Source organism: Gigantopelta aegis, chromosome 6 (assembly GCF_016097555.1).
Source record: "Gigantopelta aegis isolate Gae_Host chromosome 6, Gae_host_genome, whole genome shotgun sequence".
In the NCBI taxonomy this organism is placed as follows: domain Eukaryota; kingdom Metazoa; phylum Mollusca; class Gastropoda; order Neomphalida; family Peltospiridae; genus Gigantopelta; species Gigantopelta aegis.
In genome coordinates, this window is record NC_054704.1 from 19929521 (window position 1) to 19952173 (window position 22653).

Consider the following 22653-nt stretch of genomic DNA (forward strand, 5'->3'; position numbering starts at 1 on the left):
TTTATGTTAGGATTAGGGGAGGTGGGGAGGGGGTCAAACCCAATCCTAACACTGTTAGGATTATGAAAACCATTGACATTTATGGACCGTCCCTTAATATAATTAATAAAGAAAATTCTACTCATTAAATTTGGTCGCTAGATTAGATCGGGCGGTCAAAAAGAAATTAGATAGATATAATACGCCTGATTTGGGATGGGGGTTGAAAATGAACAGAATTTTGAAAATAGCAATTAGTAAAAGAAATTAGTAGGCTTAAGATTAGAAAGAAAAAGGTTACAAGCCAAAAATAATTGAATTGACTGCTCGGCCGAATATTTATATAATTTGGAGCATTTCAGAAGGACAGTCCAAAAATAAATAAAAGAAAGAAGAGAGGATTGGACTATTTAATAATATTTTTAAAAAAATAATTAATTTCGACATAAAATTTTGAACGAAGGTCTAAAAGTTTAAAGTCCGATCTTATGGTCCGGGGGGGGGGGGGGGGGGGGGGGCGTAAGTTTGAGGTTGGCGGAATTTGGAATACGAATTTAGTAGTTAGGTCAAAGACCGAAGACCAAAATGTGCTACAAAAATTTAAGTCCAAACGATAAAATTAGATTGCTCGACCGAAAAGCTTTTAAGGTGATTTGAGCAATTTAGACGGGCTGCCAAAATAAACTGCGTCGGACTGTTTACAAAAAAAAACACAAAAAACAACAAAACTAATAAAATTTTGAACTGCGGCCAAAAATGTTAAGTCCAACAAAGCCCTAAAAAAGTACATGTCCTAGGAGAGGTTCCGCAGCGGAACTCATGGCGAGTTGATGGGATGATTGGCTCGGAACTTCGGGAAGAAGTGCGGCAGGTCGATGTAGCACTCTCCCCGAAGTATTGCTGAGTAGTCTTCCGGAAGTATCAGCTTGATAATCCGATGGACGATTGGATTATCCATGTCTGATTTCAGCAAGCCTTGCCGGTACATCCCGTTCCGCTCCGACGTCAGGTAGTAGGTGCGACTTCCCTCGAGACGTACTGGAACTGGTACCGCCCATGACCAATTGGTGTTGGTCTCCAGCTCTTGGTGACGAAGGGGCCTGGCAGCTGAGAGGTCGCAGTGAACTCCCCCTTCACACAGTCGCGGTACCGTCCAGGAAGCTTGTTGCGTGCGATCTGCCAAGTCGTGGGCTGTGTGTCGGACAAGTCCTGGACCGACACCTTCGCAACAACTCGTGGAGACGCCGGTGGATTGGTTGGTGCGGACGACACTTTTCCTGTTTCCATCGGCGTTGGTGCTGCAGGGGGAGGGGCCGCCACTGCCGGTTTAGCTGACAGCTTTGGCTCCCCCTTTGCCGCTCCTGGCGTCTGCTGCTTCCGAGTAGTGGGGGGCGGCGACGCAAAAGGGGCCGCCGCCGGCAGTTGAGCTGCCGGTTTTGGCTCCCCCTGAACCGCCCCTGCCGGTCTCGTCTTCTTCTGTGAAGCACCCGGTGAACCGCCCGGTTTGGTCCCCCCTGAGCTGCCGTGGGACGACGTCTCCTCCTACTTCGCGATCTCTTCTGTTTATCGTTACCATAATACAAGGTGACAATAGCCGTGCTCCCATTGTGTTCAACACGATACTTGGCCAAGTGGCCAAGCTCGTGCAGCACAGCCCCAGGGGGGGGGGGGGGGGGGGGAGAGAGAAACCTTGACGTTTGAAAAACACAACTCGAGTAGGAATGAAGAACTTTGCAATGTCAACGAACCCCCTTCCCCTGTCCTGTATTCTCCTAATATCGTACATAATGCCCAAACGTCCCCGGGCGTAAGTGCTTTATGTATAGGCCCTAGTCATTATGTTAAAACTATTTTGGTCTCTTTGGAATTTAAGTCACATGTGGAACTATTAGAGAACCTTGACATTTTTATATGAATTTGAAAAAAAAAAAAACCCTTCATGCGTAAACAAAGACTCCATCGTGCAAACATGTCTTACTAAATTGAACAAAAACGAGTAAAATATTAAGTTCTATACATACAAAATTATGTTATGTTTGTCTCTTTTTTTTGTTGTTTAATCGTTCTTAAATACATTATCGGTCAATTTAACACAGTGTTTGCTTGATTAAAATAATTAGTTTGAACAACATTTTATTCCATTTACTTGTGTGATTGGTCGAGAGGCTATAAGCCTATATTAGGACCTTTCCCTACATTTTTGTTTACAAACAAACTGACAAGATGACAAACAAAGTACAATTAATAACTAACAATAATAAAACATAGTAGTAGATGATTAACATAAAAGTGAGCTACAGAAAGGAAAGGTACGTACATAGAAATAGTACAGGTAGAGAAATGCAACAGTTAACATATAGTTAACATGTAGATATTTCTGTAGATAGGTATTTCAATGCACCCTAAACAGAGGGCAATGATACAAAAAATGTTCAGCATCTTCCACATGATGCTCACAAACACATTTTGTATTATCTAAGATAATATTATGACGCTTAAATTTATGACCATTTAGGTTACTGTTACCCATTCTAAGTCGACAGTGAAGTATCTGCTGACGTGTTTCACCATAATAAAAGTATGATGGGATAAGTTCAGTTACATTAATTGCATGTTTGAACCTAGTTAGTGATTTACAGTTTTTGATGTTAGAAGACGTATTATTCCATAAATTAACTGACGATGGAAAGAACGAATTTGCAAAGAGCGTTGTACGACAAAAGTAAGTGTTCAGGAGATCTGCATTACGTAAAGAGTATGGATTCGTTTCACAGATAGGTCGTGGTAAATGAAGAGCTAAATAAGTAGGTAACAAGTTATTTGACAGTTTAAACATCATGCATACTTTGTGTTGTTCACGCCTTTTTGAGAGTGATGCGAAACCGGTTTCTTTATAAATAAGATCGTGTGACGTTCTCCTAACAGCACCACAAATTGTTCTAAGAGCATCTAACTGAATATTTTCAAGGTTTTGTGCTAACTGAAAGGAACAGTTATCCCAAATGATATCAGCATAATCAAATACTGGAAGAATAAATGACTTATATATTATTTCTAATGACTTTATAGAAAGACGATATTTAAAAGATATCGTTAAGACTGTTTATGTGATAATGCCAGGCTCCTGATCGTTGAAATGTCAGGCCCAGATGCTTATGAGATTCAACTTCCGATATCTGTACGTTATCTAAAAATAGGGGTGGATTATTTGTAGCAGAACACTTTTGACTAAATATGATAGTTTTAGTTTTTTCTGGACTAAATTTAACCAACCACGTTTTGGCCCAAGTATTAATTAGCTCAAGATCTGTGTTAAAAATATCTGCACAGGCCTCTGGTTTTTCGACTGAGATATAAAGAGAGGTATCGTCAGCAAAAAGGCGTATGTTGGATGTAATTCCTTGTACAATATCATTGATATAAATCAAGAACAAGATTGGATCAAGCACAGAACCCTGAGAGACACCAGAAGGAATTTATTTTGCACTCGAAGAATGGCCATGTATTACTACACATTGTTTACGACCAAACAAATAGCTTTCAAACCATTTTAGAAGTTTACCATTTATACCAACAGATACCAATTTGTGAATTAGACCCTTGTGTCAGACCCTATCAAATGCTTTACTTATATCACAGAATAATGCTCTGACCTCTTGCCCTCCATCCATTTCCTGGCAAATGAAGTGGTAAAAATCAATACGTTGGTTAACTGTTGAATCACCAGGAATGAAACCAGATTGGAACTGTGTTTTGATTTAATTATCTTTAAAGAAGTTAAAAATACGTTTGAAGATACATTTTTCAAAAGATTAAAGATTAAAATAATTAACTTTCCGAGGGCGTTAAGGATAAGGTAATTTGGCCTCATAACTATATTCACGAATATAAAATATTTACATTTTAACCCGTTCTCCAGTCCTGAATAGAAGATCGCATTCATTCCAACTGTCCCCTGCGCGTGCTGTAACCTCACCGTGGTGCAAGGGTGTAACATTCTCTTTGAGAATGGCCAATACAGCACAAAATTGAAGTTTTTAGTAAAAGTCAGTATCTATCTGTGATATTTGTGTTTTTGCACAGTTCTTTACACTGTGTTTTTGTTTAAATCTTGAATTTTTATATTGATGTTGATCATCACTTTATTTTTTTGCATTGCCCTAGTTTGACACCCAATAGCCGATGTATTTTTCGTGCTGGGGTGTCGTTAAACATTAATTCATTCATTCATTCCAACTGATTCCGCATTCGGTTAATGAATCCAGTCAGTTCACAAGGGTTGTTTCGGTGCGCAGTATTAATTTTAGGTCTCACTACACAGATGTCATCTGCCATTGAAACCCATGTTAAACTGCCCAACTTCAAGCGAAGATTGCCCATAGAACGGGTTCTCGTTGGCACAAACAACATACACCATTGCGAACATACATTATATAAGCATTTATTTTCACTCCAAAATTGAGAACATTTCCGTCTCAGTTTTTTGCTATATGACCGCATCTGGCTGTAGTACCGGTCCGAACAGGTGGTTCATTAACCGATTCACTCCGGCTGTCACTTGCGCTATATACCCATGTCCTAAAAGGTCGATGCACAATATTACAAAATAACATGGGCAAAATACAGCCAGAAGGCTTACCATTAAACGTACATATTGTTTTAATTCTTCACCATTTCCTAGAAGTGAATATGTGAACCATAACATGTGTCACAATTAGGAACTATAGTGGACGTGATCAATCAACTCTCACCCGGAAGTGATCTGTGTAGTGAGACCTTACAACATTTGTCTCTCATGTAAACGTTTCCCCGATTGGTTGCTGGTTTTGGGGCGACGGGTGTGTTTTCAGCCAATCGTAGTAATCAGTTCTCCTTGGTGTCCATTGTTGTCGATGCGTTAGGTTTGTGCAAGATGGACTTTTATGAAGATTATTTTATTTATTTGTAAAATTTTCTTTTCTTTATGATTGATTAGTCATTGAAGGTAGTAAGTTTACATATACAGAAGACTATCTCTCAAAACGCCATGGCCGACGAGGTAGGAGAAAGCTATAGGTCATCATTGAGCGATCTGAAGTTCAACAGCAAACCTTTGATCAATATGCTGACGATGTTGGCCGAGGAAGAAGAACAGAATGCCCCACAAATAGTACAAGCAATTGAGCAACATATTAAGCAGGTTTTATATTTTGTCTGTTTTTCAATTTATTGTAAAATACTATTAAAATGTGTAGTAAAATAACGTAATTAAAAATTCCAATATGGCGGAAAGTGGGCGATCACGTGAAATACCCAATACGTGATTTCGATAATTATTTAATTGTAGTCGTTTTTATAAGGTTTATTGGTGGGGGGTTTTAGGGGAGTGGTATTGAGTAGGCCTATTTGTATTAAGAATTTGGGAAATAAATATAAATTTAGCTTTAAAAATATGTAAGCATTATGGGTGAAGGTTTGAAAGAATCGTAGTGACGTAGTCATTTCGTACCATGCTGCCTGGTCATTTCGTACCATTGCAAAAAGTCATTTCGCACCCTAGTCATTTCATACCATTGTGAAAAGTCATTTCGTACCCCAGTCATTTCATACCAGTATATATACTTGAAGATTTCGTATCGCTCGTCTAGAACTCCCAACATGCCTTGCAACGTCTTCTGTCGACATGCCAGCATCAAGCATGCCAATCGCCTGTTTGCGTAAATTATTGGGTATTCTTGGCATACTAAAAATGCTACAATGTGAAAAACCTTAATTTGTTTACAAATTTTGAAGCGTTTTCGTTCACTTGTAAGCATTGTCAGTAAGACAAGTAAAACAAATTGACCGAATACTACACGGGATATGTCGAACCATGCATGCACGTGCAAATTGAATTTCATGTTGTCGACGATTAACAGTGCAAAAATAATCGATAAAATTCATGAATCCTGATAGGCTAATACTACCTATATAATTTTATTACACAATGAATTCTTTAACACAACAAATACTATATGTACAAATCGGAAGTTTCTTTTTTTGTTCAGTATAGAAAACGAATTGACTATAGCATAAAAGAAGTGTTTTTGTTTTGGGTTTTTTAAACATTATTTTGACAGTTTGAAAATCAGAACACGTTATTGTGCAGCATATCGTTATTGTGCAGCATATCGTTATTGATAGCCATAATACCTGTCAACTGCTATTTCCATTTTACCTGAGAAGAGCCGTATATGGTATTTACTACTAACTGCCAACTTCGATTTTGTGTAAAATAGTCAAAAACAACATAATGGACCAACAAAATATTATTTATTTATTAGGTCTTCTTTTCAAACTTACTTATTTGCATCTTATTTGTTTAAGAAATCAACCATTAAAACATTAACTACTCTACTGATTGTCAAATTAGCCAATTGCTATAATGTTTATACAAAGTGGCAATAATTTTTAGTCTTTTACTGATAAAATATCCCTTAAATTAATCACAAATTTGTAATTTTATGTTATTTTGTAAAAGACACTACCGGGGTGATTGTTATAAATTGTTATGCCATGGTACGTATGACTTTCAGTTATGGTATGAAATGACTATTCACAATGGTACGAAATGACCATGGTACGAAGTGACTAGCAACCGTTTGAAAGCTTCAGTCTACTGTTAATCCATTCTTTTACCGTTACAAATTACAAACAAAAGTTAAGTTGTAATAAACTTGGGTGGTTTTGTTATCTACAGTTAACATCCTGGGCTTCTAGAATTTTTACAAAATTCACTAGCAATGGGATTAGTGATTTAAAAAATGTACTTGCGACGATTTAAAATTCACTAGTCCTACTTTAGTTAAAGTTAATACACTTTTACTTAATAATAATAATAATCAGATATGTCACATAAAGAGGGAGATAGAGCTTAAAAACGTACGTTGGGGTAGGCTCTGGATATTCATATTTACAAAATACTTAACTGCAACATTTGATCTCCCTTTTTTCACTAGCCGTCAGGCATGGCAATAGTAATTATTTACTAGCCCAGCACTGAATATCACTAGCCATGGGAGTGGGGCTACCATAATTTAGAAGCCCTGAACATCAATTGTTTGGCAAACATGTTCCAGCAAAATCAGTACTTTCATTTTAACATAACATTTGCACATTAACGATCATGCTTCTGTATAATTCAGAAATTTTCAACTGGTAATTAAAATTTACTTCTACTTTTTTAATTCTAGACTAAGATTAAGGCCTGATGTGTAAAGGCAAATTCAATTAATTTACCGATATATGCTGGATTAGTATTACGTCTTTTCCCCATGCCAAATGTTTATTTTTTCAACAGTGCATTTGAATCTGACTTACATTTTATAGTAAATCTAAAGGAATTCTTACAGGGCTTTTAGATTATGGTAGCCCCATTCCCTTGGCTAGTAATATTCAATGTTGGGCTAGTAAATAATTATCTCCATGCCCGATGACTAGTGAAAAAAAATGCCGCATTTGTCTATTTTGTAAATATGAATATCCTGGGGTGGGGACTATCCTGGGGTGGGGACGTTAAGGTCTACCCTCCTCTGTAGGTGACATATCAGATTATTATTAGTAGTAAAATTATATTTACTTGAAGTAGGGCTAGTGGATTTTTAATTGTGGCTATTTTTAAAATCGCTGATCCCATGGCTAGTGACTTATAAACATTTTAGAAGCCCTGTCTTAGATTGGCACATTTCAAGAAAAACAAAGTTATTGTTAAAAGTATAGTGGAGACTGCAGCTTTAAAGACTTATTTGTCTAGTTTAATATATCTTCCCTCAAATTATTCATGGTCATACTTAGTTCTGGTTTGAAAACAAGTGAAAATAATGTCAGATAAGTAGAGTTCTTATACTACTTCTGTAGTGAACTAGTAAAAATACAAACTTATTAAAATAAATGCATTTTTAATACATCCATTGGTGAGAATGTTATTTGTGGTAACACATACATGTGATAACAATTTAAAGTCGTACGACTGACTGCTCTAAGGTCACTACTGCCAAACCATCCAATGAAAAACGAGCACATTTGAAATTGATTACTGTAACTGATACACTAATGCAAAAGTCAACTGAAAATTAAGTCCGTAAAAATGTTTTAGTTGGAAAAGACATTTAAATTTATTATTAAATGTGTGTAAGTAATAGAATACTACATTCATGTGTTTAGATACCATTTATTTTACAATTCATTGTTTAAAAATGTATCCAGCTCACTGCAGGGATATATCCAGTTGTTCTGTGGGTCCGAACATTTGCCCATTCCCAATTTCAAAATAAAGTGGCATTGGAAATTCTCAATTTCTTTGCTAAAAATGCGTGTTTTTATATATCGGGGCTTCTAGATTATGGTAGCCCCACTCCCATGGCTAGTGAATTTCAGTGTTGGGCTAGTAAATAACTACTATTGCCATGCCCGACGGCTAGTGGAAATAAAGAGGTCAAATGCTGCAGTTAAGTCTATTTTGTAAATATGAATATCCTACCCCCACCACCCATTGTTAGTTTTTTAAAGCTCTATCTCCCTCTTTAGGTTACATCATATCTGATTAGTACTATTAACTAGTAAAATTGTATTAACTTAAAGTAAAGTAGGGCTAGTGAATTTTTAATCGTGGCTAGTAAATTTTTTAAATCCCTGATCCCATGGCTGGTGGATTTTATAAAAATTCTATAAGCCCTGATATATATATATATATAATTAATTAATTACGTCTGTTACAAGTAATAAATTAATTTAACAGTGGTGGCTTGAAAAAATACCCTAAGTATGATTTAATCATGCTAATTTTCCCAATCCCATCAGTCATGGGTCCATGGCAAAAAAATCCTGGATAAATCCCTGATAATACATTTTAAAACAACTTGTAAGATAAATGGTATATAATGCCTTCTCATGTAGTATTCTCTATATATTTACAATTGGGGTGTAACCAATTTGGGCAGCATTTTGATATATTGACCACAGTTTTATTTTGTCATGTTCTTCAGAGCAAAAAAAACCTGCTATAGAATTTTATATGAATTAAACCTCAAATTGTAATTTTTATGTTAATGCAACCTGCAGTTTATGACCATGTTGGTCATATCACATTTATGTGTTAATTAACATGCACACTCACAATTTGATGTCAACATAAATCTTGTGATCAGTTGCAAATTTTATGTTGAATTCTTCCAAATCCATATCTGTATTGTCAAAAAAAAAGAGAGAGAACCAGAATCTGTTGCTGCTTGAGTGTGATTGACACTTTAAAATCAAACAATTGGTCAGAAATATAATGAACAGAACACCGAATGATGCTGGTCAAATTAAACTGAATGTGAAAATTTAATATTATTTTTTAAAATATTTTACTATATTAATGAATATTTTAATAATAAATTTTTTGAAACTAATTTTCATCATAAGATATTTACAGAAATGAAAGTATCTTGTGTTCTTAAATATCTTTCGGTGTATTTATTCATACATTGTGGTCACTGGGAATTGACATTTTAAACTCATCAGCCAGTTATTTTAATATGACCTGTTTTTACTTTTGATAATGTCCAATGTCTTATAATACACCACTAAATTTTTGAGTCATGGATAATAATGCATGAATTCTCACATATTTGGATAAATTTCACACATGAAATAAAAACACAGCAAAGAGTTTGTGTGTTGGTTTTTTTTTTTGACTTAAATATAATGTAGCTAACTTGGTCATGCAACTAAGTATAACCATGAATCTGCCCTTTAACATCACATTAAAAAAAAAGGGGGAATTTTCATTTCTGTAGGCACTGTAAGTGTATCCAGTACTCTTTTCTAACCTGTATTTAGTAAGACCATTAATCGATATCATATTTAATATTCTATGTTTTGAAAACCCATAAAAACTGAATTTTTTATTGTACCGTTACATTTCTGGGTGTCAGAATGGACACCCTTGTTTTTTCCAAAAAATTATTACAAAGGCATACAAATCCTATCCAAGTCGTGTTCAATACACTTTTAATCTGGTTCAAAGTTGTTTGTAGATGGCTTTATTTTGTTCTGGCAAAACAACAAAAGTGAGGTAATCAGTTCACCTGATATTTTAATTTAAACTGAGTTAACAGCAACAATCAAAAACATGTTTTCTTCAAAATATAAATTTTATGTCGGGATTCAGGGCTAGCTCTGGTATTCACCAGTTGCACATTTAAAAAACAATTGGCAAATTTTATTTTAATTAGGCGAAATAATTTTATAAAATAAATGATATTTTGTTAGAAAATAACTTGGTTTCTGCCATTTTTGAAGTTAAGTAGATAAGTTGTCAAAATTTTTTGCTAGCCCATGTCTAGCCCTGGATTTTATTGAGTTTCTTTCATGAATATGACCTGTTTATCAATTTATTTATTTTCAGAATAAAGGAATTAAATAAATTGTGTTTCTTTGTTTTGTTTCAAAGCATTTTTTAAAATGAAAGCCATTCTTAATTTGATGTTTCAGGTCAGGTCCTTTGAAATTTAAAAATAAAATATTTCACTTTCAGTATGAATATTTTCATGCTTTAAAAATAGGTTTAATTAGAAAGAAAACATTTAAATCCTGATTTGATGTGTCTTTAATTAAAATATTTCAAAAGATTATTTCTCGGTTGTAAAATTTGAAGTTAGATGGATTTGGACCTGAAATACTCGAAATTTGCATTGCTTTTGTTGTGCATTGAATCTTGTCTTATGAACTGTGAATATCTGTGGGATTAGCGAGGAAATATCTCAGGGTTAATACATGAATACCAGATGTGTACTCATTTGAAAGTTTGTCAAAACATACAAATGAGTGAGATAGTATTACTACTTTCGTACAGGTACATCTGCACTTTCAATTTTGATGTGTTCTGTTTGGTCACAGTCAGGTGCAATATGCTCTATTGTATCAATTGTAAAGGTACATTACATTAACTGGATCAGAAATTGTAATGGAATTTGGTTAATTTTGTTTCAAAATGTCTTATTTGACAAATTATGACTTAAATATTCAGTATTTTGCATATAATTGCTTTACTTTGTTAGAAATTCTTTTTCGTCAAAATTTTATATCATGAAATCTCATTTTTAATTCTTGAACTAATCTTTAATAGCAGAAAATTTGACAAATGTGAATAAGACTCAGTGCCAAAAGTATCAAACTTAAAATGTGTAGTGATTGGCATGAATTCTAATAGATATCAAGATGCTGCATCAATATAATTTTTATTATCTATAACAAAATGTAAAGTACATAGTTAATTTTTGATTTGCTATGATTTTTTTAAACAAACGAAAATATATATAGCTGTATTTTGTGCGGAAGTGATATTTATACCATGGATATACATTGTTTTAAGAAACAATCGCACTGCACTTGATTGTGACCAGATAGAATACATATTTCTTGTTTGTGCCTGCTTAATTCCTACAGTGCTTTATATAGACCAAATGATCTGGATCAGCCTTAAATCAGAACACCCCTGCAAATGACAGTTCACATTGTGATCAAAAGAGCTACAACCAATTTTGGAACTGGTATGGAGTGGTTGTGTGGTTACTTTATCCTAGGGCCTGCTTAGGAAGCATTTTGAGTTGTCATTTGGGCACGTGTAGTCAGCTGACATGCCCCTATTTTACTAAACTAATACTTTCTCATACTTACCATTGTCTCAACAACATATATATGAGAACACATATATTTGACACACTCATGGATCTTAATGCCGGTCAATAAAAAAAATCTTGTCACTAAAAATAACATTTACTTGAGATGCTGGTCTTGCAATTTTACTTTCAGTCAATCAATAAATAAACATTCACCTGTGGGATCATATGTCACTCAAGCATCAGTATCAATGTGTGTCACAAGGTTGCCGATTCATGACCAGTTCACTGATAGCACCATCTGTGTTGCCACTTGGATCCTAAGAACAGGTCTAATAGGATTATAATACATGTTAGGATTTAACATCATTATTAAGCTATATATGGACAATGTTCTTTAAAAATATGTTCCAATAGAATCATACAAATATGGTTGCATCCACTAAATGTTGGTACTTGTATTACTAGCATAGACATTTTGATTCTGATGCAATATACTTTTTATTTTACGGTGGTAATTGTTTTTTTTGCCATACAGGCAACTTTAAACAAGTTTGCCATTATTTGTACTTGCCGGAGTTGATAGGGTGACTGTCAAGTTCAAATTCTGTCATCTAGTGACCATAGATATAATTGGGCATTGGTGACAGAAAAATCATCTTCACTGGAAGCAGCTAAGCAAGACAAACACAAATAACACTATGAAACTGGTAACATAATCGGGCTCTGGATTTGGAGATATTGAATATTTGAATATTTTTAATGTTCTGCCAGAATCATTGGTCAATTTTGTTAATCCGTGATTAATTTAGATGTTTTGTGATTCGGTCTCATAATCTTATGCTTTGACTCAAAATCTGGTATTTGTTGAAGCAGGGAATCGTGCTAAATTCGAACATGGGAATCGGCCACTAAAAACAAAGACTGACAACAAACGAAAACATTTGCAAGTGAAAGAAAAATAGAATATAGCAAATTTTGTAGAATTCTGTTTGTATTGTGCATACATAATACAAGTAGTCTTACAACTTTTTTTTAAATTTACCGGTAATTGTTTTTAAAAAAAAATTGGAGTGGTTTCTGTTTCACTTTTACGGAGTAACTAGGCGAGATATTATTTTAGTGACTGCGGCAGCATCAACTAAATTGCGTTAAGTTTTGCATTTATATCAGTTTTTCACAAACTGTAAGTCCTAGGTCAATGGAACTTGTTTTATAGTTGCATCTGTGTGTGTTAATCACAGTGGATATAAAAAGAATTAAAAATTAATTAAACATTTTTAATTATAATACTTAGGCATATAACTTAACATTAAAGTTTTGCATCAAACTTCCATTTCTCACAAACTATAGATCCTCGATTGATAAACTGTTTTATAGTTGTTCCTGTTGATGTTCAATGCGGAAAATGTCAAAAAATTAAAATTAAAATTAAAATACTTAAATGCATTTAACTTAACATTAGAGGGTTGCATTTTGCTCCATTTATCACAAATTATAGGCATTAGATTGGATTAGTTTTGTATAATATGAACTTAATTTTGTTTTTAATTGCAGATAATGAGTGTCATTTAACCTTCACATGATTTTAGTGTAAATTCTTCATAATTAATATTGCTTGCAAAATTAAAATTATACGTGTATATATAGATGGGCATTGAATTTGGGGTGCCAGACTCCTAAACATGATTTAATATAGATATTTGGGGATTGTCCCATTTTCTTATGCTTCTGACTCAAAAATTAAAAATTTGCATAAGTACATAATTGGGCTAAGTTTGTAGCCTGTTTGATATGTACAAATGGTACATATTAATACTTGGTAGGCGTTACGGAATACGAGAATCATTAGCTGACCTGTGTCGATTTGTGTTCCTCTAAACTGGATGAGCTGTTGAGAACAACACCTGGGGGGAGGGGGTTACATGTATGTCACAAATGTCCATATTAAGTAAATACTTTGTTCCAAGAACAAATCTTTTAGAAAATGAATGAAGTATGACTGTCCTCTGCTTGGTAATCCTGGTCACACTGATGAAAGATCTTGAAGAATGAAGAAATATGTGAAGACAATGTATGCTGTTGAGCCCAGATTGCCATACTGAACGAAAACAGTTGATTCAAAGTAGCTAAAAGTATTAATGAGCAAAATCTGTAAATAAAATACATATTTGATTGTTTTTTGTTTTCAAATGCGTTTTTGTGTTCATTGTTTATTTTGAAGATGGCCTGGCCTGGATATCATAGGCATGGAATTTTGAATGAAGTTATGGAAATTCTTTAGGAATTGGTTGATTTTTTGATATTTTTTTTTGCAATTCAAAACAGTCCTTGAAAGGTTTGTGAAAAATGTTTTTAATAGGTCATCGAATTTGGTTAAAACTGAGTATGAACCATTGTTGCAGACACCAGTTTGATTACTACTAATGTCGGCAATACAGATTGAAGAAAATGTATCTGTGTAGAATAATTGCACTCCTGGCTTAATTTAAATATTAATAATTGTTAGAATGTTTACATACCATTTGTGATTCAAAGAATAGGCCTACACAGGCTGTCACTTTGGAGACGTGACCTTAGTTATTCATTCACTGAACATTAAAATGATCAGTTTGTTAATGCTTTTCAGTTGGACTGTGACCAAACCTGTTTAAAAGATTTCATAATGTACTCGAATGGCAGGAGATCGTGTTTTGAAGTGTACATGTTAAAATTTCATATGGTATGGAGCATCACCACACACTGCTGCTTAAAGTAATCACAAGGGGTTACATATCGAATTACTCTGTTCTCAGTTGCATGTAACACAATATTGATTGTGGATGCAGGGGGAGGGGGGATTGTTTGATATCTACACTGGTATTCCAAAGACCCTTCATCAGAGGTTATGGCCAAGAAATTGATATCACTAAAATTCACTTCAACGAAGAAGTGTTAAACTATGTCAGTGGGTGCAGCCATAATTACTTTGTGGTGTAGAGAAAATTTGGTGTTTCCATTATTATCTATCTATTACATGATGAATAATTCTATTAAGAAATTGTAGAAATATACTTGACACGTTATTGTTTTTGTGTGATAAATGTAATTTGTCGCCCTCAAAAAGAGTATTTGACAGTCATCAATTGATAATTGATTGCATAGTTTGTTGCAAGACTGTCTTTACAAAGCCTATAGGAAATATAAAGGACAAAGACATTTTGAGTAATAAGTTTTCCTGATAAAATGCTTGTGGGTAATAAAAAAAGAAGCACAAATAAAATTATTTTTATACATAATTACTCTACATATCACGACAAACAATCTTGCAGTCAGATGGATTGATTTGGGTCTCCAATATTGTAAAACCTTTTTAAGTTATGAAGTACGTTGTGACCTCAAAGCTTATGTTTTTTACGGTACCGTAGGGCTAAGATAGTTTTTAAAATCTCTAACTTGGGGCGTAATTCACAAAACTCTTGAGCAACATCTCATCATTGTAGTGTCAGATCACAAAGTTGCAAGAGAGTGAATTTAGGTCCCTGGTCCAACAAAAACTTGTTAAGATACAGCCATGGATGTGACCGATATATCGGAGTCAAGTGAAGGTATTTCACAAAAATATGGACATTTTCTTTTGCAACATCAAATATGTGTTCTGGTAATGTGGTCTTATATGGGTAAGTATTAAGATAATGCAATTTTGGGTAAGTATTAGTTTTAAGATGTTAGTTCACTTGACAATGAATTTAAAAAAATTTAATTATAGTTTACATGTCAAGTAGACTGATGTCTTAGGGTAAGTATGTATTATTCTTTTGAATTATCGTCTACAGTGAAGTATAAAAAGTATTTTATTTTTTTATTTTAATAAATTAGAAATCATGTTTTTAACTTTTAAAAAGTGTTCTTAAACACCATTAACAATTGAATAACCATGAATATAGTGTGTGTAATGTGTTACTTTATCTTTTGAAACAGGTGAAGACCGCCTACAAGCTGCCTGTTCTGTACCTCATAGACTCCATAATAAAGAATCTTACTTCAACATTGTATCCGAAGCTTTTTGCTCAAAATATTGTCCAGATGTTCTGTTCAGTTTTTGAAGAGGTTAGCACACATTACCCAGAATCCTTTGAAAGCTTAATCATTGATTTCCAAGACAATTGTAGAAGTGTGGGTTTGTAGTGTCATGTGGGGGGTTCTGTAAATGGAATAACAGGACAGTGAAATGTGTTAGACATGGATGTGGATTTTGGTCGTAACATTTCAGATAAATTGTTTTCCTTTTGTAATCCATAGACTGACACTCCTTATGTAATGATTGTAAACTGCAAAAAATTAATGACATGTATGTATAATGTCTTGCTTTACAAATGTTTATAAATCTGTTTATTATATTTCCATATCTCCACACGATTATCATGATTACAAAGCCACACTTCCAACAGATGTCAGAGGCTCAGACTCCTACAGCTAATAAAATTCTGACAGTAGAAGTAAATCTTTATCTTAAGAAGGAGAATGCCATTGATCCTGATGGACAATTGAATACTCTGATAATTTATTCAATAAAGGTTTAAGAATTGATGGCTTCATTTATTGTGTTCTGATAGATGTTTCTTTCATAACATTGATGTTGCTGTCACATAAAAGCTGACTTGTATAACTTGTTGCTGGATAAAAGAACTGATACCCTGCAGTATTTGAAGTTAATAAATATAAATAGTAGTATGGATTATGAATGTTGTATTTCAGCCCAGAGAAACCCAAGATCTTTTGGGGCTAATCCCATCTGAGCCAGTTACAATTTCTCATATTTTTTATTTTACATTTATTTTATTTATTTAATACTATTATCCTTCTTTGGGCCTTGTTCCATCATTGCTTCATTCTTTCACTTGCCTCATTTCTGTTGGATTTTCCTCATTATGTTTTTATCAATACAGTTTTAACAATTTATCAGTATTTTAGATATTTAAATGGGGGATTTGTATTGTACTGAAAGGGCGTGGTAAGTGTTTATTATTTGGTTATGACTGCCAAAATTGCAGTTATAGAAATTTGATACATGCAAGTTCACTGCCTATTAGTATATGTATATGCATTAGTTATTGGGGGGGGGGGGGGGGGGGGGTCAAGTGCATATACATTCGAAATGACAACTGGAAACCACATGAAATGTATTTATGTGCCCACGTTTCATGGAACTGTTGGTTAAGATATCCATTGCCAGTAATCTGAGGTGACAGTATGGACATTACCTGGAATAAAAATGAAATGTGCAAAGACTTTAAAAGGAAAAGGAAACTGATTTTTGTTATGTGATTACTGCAACAACCTATCATGTATGTAGATATTTGAGTTGATTTGTAAGTGACTGTAAGCTAGTTATATTTTGGTGAAATTCAGACCTCGCAGTGATAAACAAAGGATTGTGATGCAATGCATTTCTTTGTCAAAAGAAAATTCAATTAGACGAAATTATATTTATTTTCTTGTCTTATGAACAAATGAAAAATGTGTTGTACCATACCTGGAAGAAGATTCTGTTTTGTGTGATGCATATTTCTATGTGCAAGTGAACATCAGCTGCAAAAGGATTTGATTTCGGTTTGTTATAATATGGCTGAAAACAATGGACATGGGGGCGGAAATGTGTCTATGGAAGCAATTGATATACAAAGGAACCGAACACTAGACATGCTTAATTGTGCTAGTGATCTTTCAGCTTTCAAAATGTCCGTTCCAGTAAGATAATTAGTGGTTTGTTTTTGACAGTTCCAGAAATCCACATGTTTAGCATGAAAATGTGTCCATACATTTCTTAAGAAATGTGAAATGTTCAAATCTTTGTGTTTGTTAGATTTCAGCTTTTGAAGAAGAAAAAACTTGATTAGATTGTGATAGTTTTTTGTTATTTTAAAGTAAATGTGATAATGCACTTGATTGAAATAAAGTAGAAACCCCCGCGCGCGCGCGCGTGCACACACACACACACACAAAATATAGTATTAAAAGCAGCTTTTTTCCCGTCTCTGAACTGGTATCAGATTATTTAACAATTTAAGGTGGTATTCGTGAGCTTTTTATATAGGCTATCAGTATTTGTCAGGGCTATGGGGGAGTTGGTTAGAAAAAGTAAGCACACAGTTTTATGCATTCGTTCATATGGGTTTAAAGTTGCAACCAGCCAGACTGACACGGCTGTGAGGTTGTCCCAGAAATTTCCGATGTTGAAGATTTATATAGGTTCTGCATTTGGTGTCCTAGAAGCAGATGGTGAAAGAAGAATGAAGTATTAACCCAGTTACCGTATGAAACTTTCATTTCAAACTACTATGCTTTGAATACTACAAAATACATTGGAACACTTAAATTTACAATACCTTGGGACTAAACCATTTGTTGATATTACATATGATAGGACAACTTTTTCCCTTCGGATTTGGCATTGTGATTCCTTTTTTTTTTTTAAGGAATGCAGCTTGTATTTATTTATAATTTTTGACCATGATATAATAATAAATATAGACAGAATGCGTTAGGTGGAATAAACAGAAGATTCAGAATTGTAAATATTAGTAAATGTTCATTAGCCACTAAACATACTATTATGGCATTAATATAGGTTGCCTATGGATTCATTGGGCTATTTTGTGTTCCAACCAGTGCACTACAACTGGTATAACAAAGGATGTGGTTTGTGCTCTCCTGTCTTGAGATGGTGCATATAAAAGATTCCTTGCTATTAATGTAAAAAATATAGTGGGTTTCCTCTCTAAGACTGCATTAACAAATGTTTGACATCCACTAGCCGATGACTAATAAATCAATGCTCTTGTGGTGTCGTTAAACAAAACAGTTTTAATATAGGCTGCATTTTCTCTTGTGTGACATAATTCTTCTTGCCTCCAAACTATTTTTATTAAGACTTGATTGGCATCACTCATTTCATTTCGGTGTGCAACAGTACTGATAATATGTAGTAGGTAAACTATACCATTGCTGTAATTTCTTTGCATTAATAGACCAGTATTGAGCTTTATGGAACCAGGAGCACCTCTTCACTTTGTAATGCAAGCTATCAAACAATACGTCAGGAAGAATTTACTTTAAAATGTTGCCCACGTTTTTAGAAAAAAATTCTTATTTTAATATCACCGGCCTCGGTGGCGCAGTTGTTAAGCCATCAGACTACAGGCTGGTAGGTACTGGGTTCGGATCCCAGTCAAGGCATGGGATATTTAATCCAGATACCGACTCCAAACCCTGAGTGCGCTCTGCAAGGCTCAATGGGTAGGTGTAAACCACTTGCACCAACCAGTGATCCACAACTGGTTCAACAAAGGTCTTGGTTTGTGCTATCCTGCATGTGGTAAGTGCAAAAGATCCCTTGCTGCCTATCGTAAAGGAGTAACCTATGTGGAGATGGTGGGTTTCCTTTATTAAAAAAACCCTGTCAGAATGACCATATGTTTCACATCCTATAGCTGATAAGATAAAAAAAATCAATGTGCTCTAGTGGCGTCGTTAAATAAAACTACTTTTTTCATTTTAATACCAACATTCGAAACAATCATGGATATTGCATTTAAAAATGGCTGATGATATCACAGAAATTAATCCATATTATTGTCATTGAATGTTTAAAATGAAAGGAGATTGAGCACTGCATCGTTGCACACACAAAAATATGCTTACAAATTAGTTGACTACAAGGAAAATTTTATGTTTGGGCAGTAGACTTGCATATGAGGATTTTTAAAATTATTATTAGTGTTGTTCAGCTGTTTGTCTTTATGGATGGAGTATTGATGAGCATCAGGTAATTTTAAAGGGAGGTTTTCCCTTAGCACTGCAAAATGTTGCATTGGTGGAAATTTAACATTAGCATTGAATAATTGTTTAATAGTCCTGTTAGTGAAATTATTGGTGTACTGCTGTAAGTTTTTGTTATTACACATGATTAACCAAAAGTCGAGGTTCTTAATAGAACTATGCTTCAACATAAATGCAATCAAACTAAACTGGTTCTTATTTTATTTTAAATAGTTAAGAGAGTTCTTGCTTGATCACAATCTTTTTTCGTAGAAAGTTATTGAGCAATAGAAGTTTTCATAGTGTTAGAAATTTAAAAAAAAGAACGTACACATTTCCTTGTAGTGCCTACCATTTAAATTATGCAACATGCAGTGGTGATATGATAGAATCATAATAATGACAGTTTTCTGACCACTGGCAAAATAAAATGGTTTTATACTTGATTTGTGAAATCATATTGAGGGGCTTTGAAAAGAAGGTAATTTTTATTATTTATTTTTTCTATTTTATTTTATTTTTCATATTTAATTATTAGATTTAGTATGGAACACAAATGTGTGCAGTATTTTCAAGGAAAGGTTTTTGGTGGGGTAGCGTATAGAATGTTCTCCCCCAGTGGTGGTGCATATACACCTATTGTGCAGCCGGCCATTGTGTACAGGCTTGGTAATAATGGTGGCAATATATTCTTTGAGGCATCAAAAAGGAATAAATAAAAAGCAAATTAATACTATTTCAAGTTGTTTTTAATCAAGTTTTTTCAGTTTGTTTATTTACCAATAAAGGGAAGTAGTGTGAATATTAAGCAGGGTGCATATTTAGTTTGTAAAGTGAACACATAATACTGAATGTGTATTCTGGAATTATGTATTATTGACCAGAAAATGTCTGTCGTACTAACTTAATACATTGACGTCGTGGAAGAAGATTACCAGATAGAACATGATTGCATCCTTATGCTATTGAAACTTTCTCTCTTATTCAGAGGTGAAAATTGGCAATTTTTCTACGTGTTGAGAAATTTTCTTTGCCTAGCATATTGGTGTTGCTGTGGTTGAAATAAAACAACTTTAAAAACCAAGACAAATCTGTGGATGATCCTAAAGCCACTATATATATCATCTTGCAGCATGACATTGCTATTGCAACAATAGAACAAAGTAATTTTGGGAGTGGGAGGACCTATTCTCAGGGGTAGGAATTATCCTTGGATCAGCTGTTTTCCTCTCATGGAACATTGCGTTTCCTAGCATTGTAATAGTCCTTTCCTTCACAGATTTTAACCTAGGATTTCAAGAATTTCTGAGACCTAGATTTTCACATTTTCACCAATTCCCACCCCTGATTCTGCTTATGCAAAGGGAGAGAAGTGGCAGTTTGGACATAAGCTGGTTAACTGCTCTACAGTATTTCATGGCTATGCCTTAACATGCTTAGCTAAATTTTATGCTGATGTCTTGGAACATTTTTTTTTTATCACTTTATTATTCTTGGTTTTTGACACTGTTTTAATACCTTCGTATGGTCAGTCCTGAAAATTCAGACCTTTTTGCAACAGTAATCCAGAACACTAACAAAGTAAAAACTTGATAATGATAAATACCATTGCAGATCAATTTAGCAACTTTTTTTTTTTAAGCAGCACTACTGATTGCTGTTGCAAACTTCAAGGACAGTTTGGTCAAGAATATTTCATTGAAAAAATGGTATAACTTAATCTGCAAATTAGTACTTTCAAAATTTTACTACATTTAAATAATTATAGGTCATTATGTAGTGGTGTTTTTTGGGGGGGTTGGGGGGGGTAATTTGGAAACAAAGGAGTAATTAAAAAAAAAAAACCCAGTTTGCTTCAAATAAAATGTTAAATTAAGAATATGCTCGATGTGAGTGAAACCTTTGAAATACCAATGTTTAGTCAAATCTAAAGGTTTGCACAATAAACTGTTGACTGATGACGTTTGTATTCTCTTTGAAGAAGAAAGGAATGTGTTTTAGAGCACTAGTTACATACAGGAGTTCCATAATTTTAATGCCTAGAAATATACCTGTATATATATATGATTTTACAAAAATGTGTGCAAGTATTTTCTTGTACTCCCTTCATTCCGATGGAGATGGCAGCAAATAATGTTATTACTGCAGGGTAGGTTCATTTCCAGCAATGTTGATTGTGTGGCTATGTCTTATTTACATGTGAACCATTTGGACTTGAATTCTCAACAGGTGGATGAAAAAACTCGAGGACAGATGTTCAAGTTGAGACAAACCTGGAAAGATTTTTTACCCAACAAGAAGTTGTATGCACTTGATGTCCGCGTAAATATGGTAGATCCAGCTTGGCCAATCACTGCTCATGCTCCTGAGCAAACCACTATTCATGTTAATCCGAAGTTTCTCATGCAGGTAAAAAAAAACGACATTGATGTTGCACTAGTATCAGTGTTCGTTAATGGATTAAACACCAGCTTTAATATAATTTTTAAATTATTTATTTAACAGTTATATTGGGTTTAATATTGATGTATCGGACCAGCAAGAAGGGTAAGTAAGGCCATACTTTAATTGACAGTTGTTGGCACCTGAAACGTAGCAGCGTCTTGAATGATGATTTTCAGTTACTAAAGATTTTTATTTTGCATCTTCAGTTGCACAACTTGTGGATCATTGGAGAGTTGTGGGACTACTACACTGGCCTAGTTCACTAATCATTAACTGTAGTCTTGCACATACAATTCATAAACTGGAATGTGTGCACAGGATGAATATTAGCAAAGCCAGGATTTCATTAGATGGGTGCGTGTGGGAAATGCACTATTCAACTGGCAAATAAAAAGTGGTCAAGATTGGGAAAGTTGTTTGGGTAGGGATTTCCTTCCTCCTCTTCTCTCTCTCCCCCCTTTCCAGAACTGGTATATCAAAGACCGGTACATGCTGTTTTGTCTGTGGAATGGTGAATATAAAAGATCCCTTGCTACTAAGACTAAATGTCAAAATTACCAATAGCCAATTATTAATAATCAATGTGGTCTAGTGGTGTTATTAAACAAAACAAACTTTTAACTCCTGTAGATTGTGAGCTACATCGTTTTAGTATATAAGGAATTATAGTACATCAGAAGTGTACATTATTGGGTATAAATGTTTTAAACGTGCCATATTTGCTTAACATTTTTGGCAATGTTAATTAAATACACAATTCTTACTAAGATTGTTTTTTAAAACTATTTGGTATGTGGTTTAGTTACTC

The 22653-nt window shown here is 34.1% G+C and overlaps 1 protein-coding gene across 1 annotated transcript in view; it reads left to right on the forward strand.

The window, feature by feature from the left end:
- Nucleotides 1-4838: 4838 nt before the first annotated feature.
- Nucleotides 4839-22653, forward strand: part of LOC121374946 — a 33944-nt gene continuing 16129 nt past the window's right edge. The window contains exons 1-3 of the mRNA XM_041502091.1: nt 4839-5158; nt 15561-15689; nt 21630-21809. Coding sequence (XP_041358025.1) covers nt 5006-5158; nt 15561-15689; nt 21630-21809 — 462 coding nt within the window. The 5' untranslated portion in view covers nt 4839-5005. The remainder of the gene's footprint in view (nt 5159-15560; nt 15690-21629; nt 21810-22653) is intronic.